The sequence below is a fragment of the Nesoenas mayeri genome, assembly GCF_963082525.1.
Source record: "Nesoenas mayeri genome assembly, chromosome: 16".
Taxonomy (NCBI): domain Eukaryota; kingdom Metazoa; phylum Chordata; class Aves; order Columbiformes; family Columbidae; genus Nesoenas; species Nesoenas mayeri.
In genome coordinates, this window is record NC_137562.1 from 10455794 (window position 1) to 10464577 (window position 8784).

The window sequence follows — 8784 nt, forward strand, 5'->3', positions numbered from 1 at the left end:
TTAGAGGCAGCTTTGAGATACCCCAGAAAAAGTCCTCCCCATCCCTGGAGGTGCAGCAAAGCCAGCCTAATGGGAGAGCATTTCACCCCTACGTGCCATTTCTGGATCCAGTTTCTGTGGGAGAAGCTGGTTTTGCTGGAGGGGGCCAGAGGTGCAGGATGGGCACTGGCTAGTGCCAGGGGTGAGCAAAGAGGGAACGGCCCAGCACGCCCATCCCAGTCCCATGGAACGGTGGCTGCTTTGTGTTCCCGTCTGTGCAACATGCGCCGGTTCCTCCCTTGCGCTGTGCATGGGACACGTGGGATCCCAGGGACGGAGCATCATCTGCAGGGTAATTAGCAGTGCTGGGGGCTCTGCCTTTGGGAGCGCGTGGGGCAGGTGCCGCCATGCTGGGCGGGCTGGCAGATGGCCTGAAGGACTCTCCAGGGATCTGAAGCCATTACCGATAATCCAGCCGTGGAAACCCCTCACCAGTGCTGCAGGAGGAGGGGAGGCTGTGCCTGTGCCAAAACCGCACGCGCCAGCCCCTGCCGCTCCTCACGGCCTCACCAGAAAATTAACTCGAGGTGTGTGGCTTGATGCGCTCCCTTGCATATTAATGCTTTTCAACACTTACGTTTGCAGCAGCCATGCCAGGGATGGGGACACATGGCCGGGGACCGTCCATCCTGCTGGCAGGACACCCAGCCTTCCCAGCCACCATGGTATGAGCCTGCAGTGAGGATGGCTGTGCCCAAACCGCACTGGGGAAAGGGGATGGTGCCTGTGGATGGACCGAGGAACATGCTCAGGATCGTGGGTCCCCAGGAGCCATCTCAGCTCCGCAGCTGCTCTTCAGTGTGAGCTGAGCCAGCCGCAGGGACAGTCTCCTGTCCCCACCGTCCCCTGGTGTGCAGAGGAGGATCCTCGCCTCCTTTTCCCCATCTTCTCTGGAGCACGGACAGCACAGCCCTGGGGACTGCACAGCTCCGGCATGGGCCCACAGCGGTCACGGCTCCACGCCCGGCACTTGCCCGCTCTGACACCCTCTCCTTCCCACCTGCTCCCCAGCTGCACCGTGAACCCGCTGGGGCTGTGCGCTGCAGACAAAAGCTTGTTTATCAGGACCCGCGCAGCCTCTCCTGGCGCTGGCTCGCTTTAATTAGCCCCATCAAAGCCGGCTGCGCCTCTCCCTCCTGAAAGGTTGCAGAACATGATTAATTCAGGCGCAGAAAGCAGCCACCTCCTGCAGAGAGAGGCCCCTCTGATAAGGCCAAAGTCGTTTTCCTCTTTCAATCCTGCACAGCAGGGCTGGGGGCTCTGTTCTCCTGGGGCAAAGCTGGGGACAGGCCCAGGTTGTCCCAGGAGCTGGAGAGGACCAGCAGGAGCCATGGCCTCACCAAGCCCTGGGTCCCTCTCCCCATTCCACCCGTGCTGCGAGCACAGCTGTCTGCTCCACTCACGGGTACCAAAAAGCCCAGGGACATCCAGTGGGGATGGCCCGTTCCTGCCAGCTCTGGGCTCACACCAGCTCGGCCAAACAAAACACAGGTCACAGGATGCTCCAGCTGCCCCAGTGCAGAATTTCTACGACCAGTCCTCCCCGCTCCCACCTGTGTGCAGCCCAGAGTTACACACACCATAACTCAGCTTTATCAGCTGCCTTTGTAGGCAAAGGGGGTTTAAAAGGAAAAAGCCTTTGGGAAGAGAGAGACGGAGTGATCGCTTCCCCCAGTTTTATTTATGCCAGCACGGCTGTGTGTAGCGTTTCAACAGCATTTGATACCCTGGAGAGCCAATTACCGCGAGGAGCACAGCCGGAGCCAGGCCGGGCTCTTCTCCACTTCATTTTCTTAATACAGTCACATCGTCTCAGGAAAGTGCTGCTGCTCTGGGGAAGGTACAAAGCAGGTTCCCAGGGCAGGCGCAGGCTGGGCAGAGTTCTGGGTCTTCCGTTCTCATGGTGGGGAGCAAGGGTGGCACCCCCAGCAAGCACCGACACAAAGCTGCTGTCAGGTTTTTATTTCAGTCTCATGAATATCCCTCCAAGAAATCAAACCATGAGAAGATAGTAGTGACCCCCAACAGAACACATGATCTAGAGCCCCAAAACTGACAGGGGGCAGGGGCGCTGTGGGGAAGGAAGGAGGTTTCCACAAAGCTCGGGAGCCTGAGCCCCACAGATCTCACCTGTCCTCCCCGCGCTGTTGGGCAGAGCTCAGCCAGGCAGAGCCACACCAGCCTTGTGCAGCAGGACTGATGGGCAGGGAAACAATACTCCTATAAACCCCTTTTGCAAAGCGAACCCCACAGCCAAGCGAGTCCCCCATGAGCACCCCCAGCTCGGTGCCGGGCTCAGCTCCACTGTGCCCAGAGATTCAAGGCTGGGGCCAACGCTGGAGCCAAGGCTAGAGTCAGCGGGTTGTGCAGGTACCGAGCACCCTCCCTCCTGCCCCAGCCCTGCACAGGGCCAGCATAGACCTCAAGATGCTGCCTGTGGGGCTTCGCATGCCCCCAGAATAAAACCCAACACCTGCAGGGGAAAGAGGGGGCAAGGTGGGGCCAGGAATTTGCTATCTGTCCCTTCTCACGCACATTAAGGCTTTACTCTTGGTGTTCTTTAGAGCCAGTGGGCTGAGCCCTGTGGAAGCTGCTCTCAGCCCTGCCGGGCTCTGCGCATGGAGACCCGTGGGATGAGCCTTCTCATCCTTCACGCTGATCAACCCCTCGCTTGGATGAAGAGCAGGAGAGAAACCACCTCTGCACAGGGAGCGGCTCTGGCTGCTGCCTCCAGCAGTCGACTGCAGCTCCCAGCATGGCAGTGGGGAGAAGCCGGCTCCCTCCTCAGCACCGGCCCCTGGCGCAGCCCCGGCAGCAAAGGCAGAGCCACCCCAGAGCAGAGGAGGAAACCCCACAGCTCCCAGACTGTTCTTGGGGTGCCAAGACTCATCCCAAACAGCCAGGCACCCTCAGAGGAGCATGGAAAGAAACGGATCTACTGCCCCCTCTTCTGTTCTGCACACAGTGAAACCTTTATAGCTGGTCTGATGCAGGAAGGTGGCCCCGAGTCAGGGGGAAGAAAAACGCTGCTGAAAAGATCGAAGTCCACCAAACAGAGAGCGAAGAGGTGAAAGCGTTCCTGCTTCCCAGAAGCCTGCTCTGGCTGCAGCCAGGAGGAGCGTGTGGTGACTCCTCACATGAACATGTCATCATAGCCTGGAGGGGGAAGGTGATCGGGATCTGGCCTGGAAAGAAATTCAGAGCAGAGTGAACGCAGGAGCGAGAGCTCAGTCCCGCAGCAACAGGGACGAGGGGGCCAGCTGGGGACACAGGCACAGCCGAACACCTACCCAGCTCTGCCACCTCCCAACGGGCCAAAGGGGTCGAATCTGGCGCCTGGGGGAACGGCTCCTGGGGGAAGGCGGCCGGGGATGCCCGATGATGGGTCAATGCCACGCCGCGGGAAGCCAGATCGGAGAGGATCCACGATCATTCCCCCACTCCGACCTCTGGGGAGAGGAAAGGCAGAGGAGGTGAGATTGGCACTGGTGAGAGAGAAGCAGAGCGTGTCCCTGCTCTCCCTGCCCCGCGCAGTGTTGCAAGAGCCCCCGTCTGGGGCCCCGCCAGCAGTCCCAAAGCACTGCCTGGAAGTCGTTCACTGCCCATGGCGGCTCCTCGGAGCTGCCCCACGTTGCGAGCACCATTCCTCATGGCTGGCTTTGTGCAAACCCGGCTGGAGCCTCTGGACACCGCTGCCATCATACAAGTCATTAACATGGGCGCTAATGAGTTCCATGACAGCAGGCTGGCTGCCCAATGGGCCCTGGGACAGCCAGGCCCCATGAAGATACGCCTGGGAGTCTAGGGCTCCAGCCCCGGTGCTGGCAGGTGTCAGCACACAAATCTGCTGCCACTTACCATCTTTTTTTGTCATTTACAGAGAAACTTCTGATGAACAGCTGGAGGCAGCAAGAGAAACAGGGTCGTGTACCCCCCAGTGAACCCCTCTCCTTGTGTTACTGGGTTTTCTTCCAGCCACCCAGGCTCCGGGTTTCTCCTCCCAGCCAGGCACGATGCTTTTAGCTGGTGCTTTTCTAGCCAAACCCACGGAGAAACAAGTCTTTCAAGAGGGGAAAAAATGCGATCCCCACAGGAGAGTGGTTCCAGAGAGGACTCCCCTGGGCTGCAGGATGCTCTGCAATGACTCCAATAGCTGGTTTTTGTCTGACTATGTGCTTTTAACTGGAATGGAAGATGACAGGTTCTCCTTGCCCAACCAAACCAAAGATGCAGAGATCTATCCGTGAAGATCAGAGTCCAGACAGCCCTGCTTCTGCCCAGGCTTTCTCTTGAGTGCCTCAGACAGCCAGAGGCTCACAAGCAGGACTCAGGAATCTGTGGACTCAGCTTTAAGCCTCCCCTTTTCCAGACTGCTGGGCTGTAGATGCAGCAGCTGGTAACATTTTAAATTAGAGGCTTAGATTCACTTAACGATGTATTCAGCTTTGATTTAGTGAAGGAATTACTGCATGTTAAATGAATACAAGCTGATTATTAAACAGACGCAGATTGCAACCTATCATCTATGCAAGAGACAGGATCTTATTACGATATTAGAACCATATTGAGGTTTAGCAATTGTCAATTGGTCTCTTGCAATAGGCACTGAGCAACTGTCCCACCACCGTCCACGTTCAGAGATGCTTTGCTGGATGCCTGAGCCAGGTGGACTCCAGCTGTTCCAGGTCCCCAGCCAACACCAAACACCCCATAGGCAGAGCAGAGGATGCTCCCCGAGCATGCAAAGCACAACCTCTCCTACCATACTCACCCAAAAGGGTCCAGGTCTTCCCCACCAACAGCGAAGGGGCTCGCGGGAGAAGGCCTGAAACAAAGAACACAGCACAACATCCAGAGAAGGGAGAAGGGCTGAGTGGAGTGAGCAGGAATGAGCAGGCAGGGCCGTCTCTGCTCACGGATGCTCTGCCCCAGCAGGCGCTGCAGCACCCAAAAGGCTCTGGGACCTGTGGGACACTGCATGAGCAGGCAGGAGTGTCCCCTGCTCTGTGGTGCAGCTGGCTGTGGACATGGGTGTGTGCTGCAGGCTTGCAGGAAGCTTGCCGGGATAAACGGGCCCTGCTGTGCACGCTGCTCCGGCTGGAGCTGGCTGTGGATGCCAGGAGTTTCCAGGCCAGGGGCTCCCTGAGCAGTACTGGGCTAGGCCGGGCTCTCCGGCATGTCCCAGTCAGAGACACAATGACAGTCCCGCTTCCAGGATCGTGAGGACAGTGGGGCAGCGAGCCTGCAGCCAGCTGTCACATCTCCCTGCCAATACTATGTGTCAACACCACCATTTCCGAGCCGTGCCCAGCTCCAGCCTGTCTGCCCCAGCATTCCCAGGGAGCATCTCGCGCTCTCAGCAGCAGCAGACAGAGGTGGTGTTACAAAAGCAAGAGGTGACACGTAAGTCAGAAGTTACGGCTGGTCCCCAAGATATGGTAGAGCCACTGTGGTGTCTCTCACTTCCAGCCAAAGGGGATTACAGCTCGTGAGGAAAGAGAGGGGGAGCCTGCCTGCTGCGTATGAGGGGCAGCTGGGCATCAAGGGGCCAGGCAGGGATGGTGAAGCAGATCTCACAGAGAACCATCAGCAGCTCTTCACTCACCAGGATGGTGCCCTCGTGCCTGCCGGCTGCCGGGGAGGGACCCGGAGAGGGTCGGAATCCCGGGACGAGTCTGGATCCCTCTTCTCAGCCTCAGGCTCCTTTTTGGCTTTTTCTGCAGGGGCCCCGAGAGGAGCGATGATGCCTGAAGCAATCCTTGTCCTCAGCTCCTCAGTGTTCTTGTACACTCTGTGGGGAGGAAGGCGAGGCCACGGGTTGGGGAGGCTGTGGCAGCCAGGTGCAAGGTGCTGGACAGGCTGCGAGAGGGATGGTGAGGGGACAGACATGCCCAAAGTGTCCCAGGCACAAAACGTGTCCCCAGCCGACAGCAGGGAGGAGACAGGAAGGGGTAACAGTACACAGTGGCACCAAACCCTGACCCCATTTAAGAGGGCAAAGGTGCCACCCAGCCCAGGGGACTCCCTTGCTATGGCCATGACCAAAAGAGTTCTGCACTGGAGGAAATGGCAGCACTGGCCTTTAGCGAGGCCACAGGGTGTCTGGGCCACAGCTGAATGTGTCCAGGCCACCAGGCAGTGTCCACCCAGTCCAGACAGGCTGGCAGCACTCTAGAAATAACAGCGCTGCCCATTCCCAGGTGGGGTGGCTCTCCCTGGGGCTCCAACCATTTAAATCCCTCTTGCCCAGCAGCAGCGCAGAGGGAGGCAGAGGAGGGAGCTCTGAATGCATCTCAGGGCTGACTGGACTGCCCCTGGGGTTTGTACTGGAGAGGAGAGTCCTCCAGGCTCGTCCTAATATGGTCTCTGCCTCCCTCCCCACGCTGCTGGGACATTTTCTCCTGCAGAAAATGCTGGGGAACTGAGATTACTTGTGGAAATCGTCCAGGTGCTCCGGGTTGATGTAGTCGGCCACTGACAAGGTCACATCTGCCACCTTCTGAGAACTGCGATCCTGGGAAAAGACAGGTGAAATATGGAGTCAGCAGCAGGGCAGAGCAGGGAATGAGGAAAGGAGCAGGTATAACTACAGCCAGGGACTTGGACATGAGGAATGGGCTTGCCTGCTTCCTGCCACATCCCTGTGCTGTGCCTGAATCCCCAGGAGCACACAAACTCCAGTGTAGAACAAGGCTCTCCCTGCTCACTCCCCAAATCGGGGCTGCCAAGGGTGAAAGTGAAAACACCCTGGGCAGGTGCTTGTGGGGGACAGAAGAAAACATCTGCAGAAAAATCCTGAGCTGGGAAGGGGACACAAAAGGGGCAACTCCATAGCCAGAGCATGCAATGCAAACCACATCACTGCCCCAATGCAGCTGGTGTTTGACCAGCTTCACATCTGCTGCTGCATAGGCAGATCTGCAGCCCCAAACATCCCCCGGGTCTGCCCCACCCTGAGGGACAAACACCACTGCAAGGCAGAACAAGCAACAACAAAAATTTAAGAAATGGGCCCTGTTTTGAGTGGCAGCAGCCACTGCACCTGAAGGATCCCAAGCCACAGGGACCCCGTGGGTGCTCACCATGACGTTGAGGATCATACTGTCTTCCACCATGATGGCCTTCAGCAGCAGCTCACGGGCATCATCCGTGGACTTGTAGCGCAGCGTATACACCTCTTTGTTGGCTTCCCAGCCGGCAGGGAGCAGCTCTGACTTCCTTTCATCAGGACCTGGCTGCAAGAGGACAGACATGCTGCTGAGACCCTGCCCAGTAACCTAGCACACCATGGGGCCAGGGGGACCTGTCTTGGCTGCACAGAGAGATCCAGGAGGGGATCTAGGTCGCCGGGAGGGGATCTCTCAGTGCTTTCAAGGTTTCAGCTGCAGGAGCAGGGCTTTATTCTCTACAGGCAGGCCCAGCCAGTCTGACACAAGGTCCCTGCGCTGGAATAGGAGCAACACAATCACCCTTTGCTGAGCAGGAGGAGACAACAGAGACCCAGACTGGGGCATGATGCTCTCCCCTGCCTGGCACCTCCCAGCTCCCCAGCACGGGACAGAGCTGGCTGGGGCAGGGACAAGGCTGTCGCCCTGGCTGTCCCAGGCCCACAGCAGTGCTGCTGGGGGCACTGCCCCACACTGTCTCCTCCCCTGGGACTCGGGGATGTCTGCGAAGACACTGTCCTGTCCCCCCCCACCGCCCCCAGCACTGCATCAGGCTCCCAACCCCCCAGACCCCACCTTAGCACTGGGTCCAGCACCACACTGGCCCCCTCCCTGCGCTGGCACTGGACACCCCTCCAGCACTGAGAGCCCCCCTGGCATCACATTTCCCCCCCAATGCTGCACTGGACACCCACCTTTTGGTACAGAATTACCCCCCAGAACCGCAGCAGCCCCGTTCCTCCAGCACTGGCACCCCCGACCTCTCAACAGCCCTCGAGGCTCCCAGCACCGCAGCCCCTCGCTCCGTCTCCCCCCAGCAGCACTGAGGCCCCTCAGACCCCGCACGGCTCCTTCCGCTTGCCCCCCAGGCAGCGGGCGCCGGGCTCGGCCGAGCGGCGCCGGCGACCGGCGGTAGGAAAGCCCGGGGATTAACCGCGGCCTACTCGGCCTCCGCGGCAGAGGAGCTCGCCGGGGCCCGGCGCGGCCCGTACCTGGTCTCCGGCGCCGAGGCAGCGGTAGCCGTGCCGCACCAGCTCCCAGTGGACGCCGCAGATGAGCGCGTCCTGCGGGCGGGAGACGGCGGCCCGCGCCCAGGCGTACAGCGGCTCCAGCCCCGCCATGGCCACGCCGCACCGAGCAGGCGCGGCTGGGCCGGGAACCGCCCGGGCAAGGCCGGCGGGGCCGCGCCGGGGCCGCTGCGGGCAGCGGAGCAACGCACCGGGCAGCGCAGGCCGCTCCTCACTAGAGGGCCCCCGTCCGCTGCGCACGGCCGGCGCCGCAGGCGGGTTCCCCGAGGGGTTCCGCGCTCCGTCCCGCAGCGGGAGGGCCAGGCCGGGCCCGGGGCCCTCCGCCCGCCGGCAGCGCCGTGCGGGCCGGTCACCCAGCGGCAGCGCGGGGGTTGGGGTCTGCCCGTGGGGAGGAAAGCGTTAGGGCTGGGGCAGGGTCTGCGTGCGCTGCCGTAACGAGCCTTTTCGAGCCTTTTCACCCGTGCCGGGGGCACCAAACCACAGAATGGCCATTGGCAGGAGTGTTTCATTCCTTGCACAGCTCATTTCGCTGGGTCACAGTATTTGTAACA

The 8784-nt window shown here is 60.1% G+C and overlaps 1 protein-coding gene across 1 annotated transcript; it reads right to left on the reverse strand.

Annotated features, from left to right (window-relative positions):
- Positions 1-1986: 1986 nt before the first annotated feature.
- Positions 1987-8506, reverse strand: PSMF1 (proteasome inhibitor subunit 1). Its single transcript, XM_080354735.1, has 7 exons — positions 8198-8506; positions 7122-7274; positions 6471-6553; positions 5645-5830; positions 4811-4864; positions 3330-3488; positions 1987-3224 (listed from the first exon to the last, which is right to left on the reverse strand). Exons 1-7 carry the CDS (start codon positions 8324-8326, stop codon positions 3173-3175), a joined length of 816 nt encoding a protein of 271 aa, XP_080210861.1. The 5' UTR covers positions 8327-8506; the 3' UTR covers positions 1987-3172.
- Between the last annotated feature and the right edge of the window lie 278 nt (positions 8507-8784).

Excerpts from the sequence above, each read along its gene's own strand:
- PSMF1 (XM_080354735.1), bottom strand. The coding sequence starts at position 8,326 with ATGGCGGGGCTGGAGCCGCTGTACGCCTGGGCGCGGGCCGCCGTCTCC. Across the intron at positions 7,275-8,197 it reads GCCTCGGCGCCGGAGACCAG|CCAGGTCCTGATGAAAGGAA; the intron begins GTACGGGCCGCG and ends GTCCTCTTGCAG. Across the intron at positions 5,831-6,470 it reads CACCTGGACGATTTCCACAA|AGTGTACAAGAACACTGAGG; the intron begins GTAATCTCAGTT and ends TCCTCCCCACAG.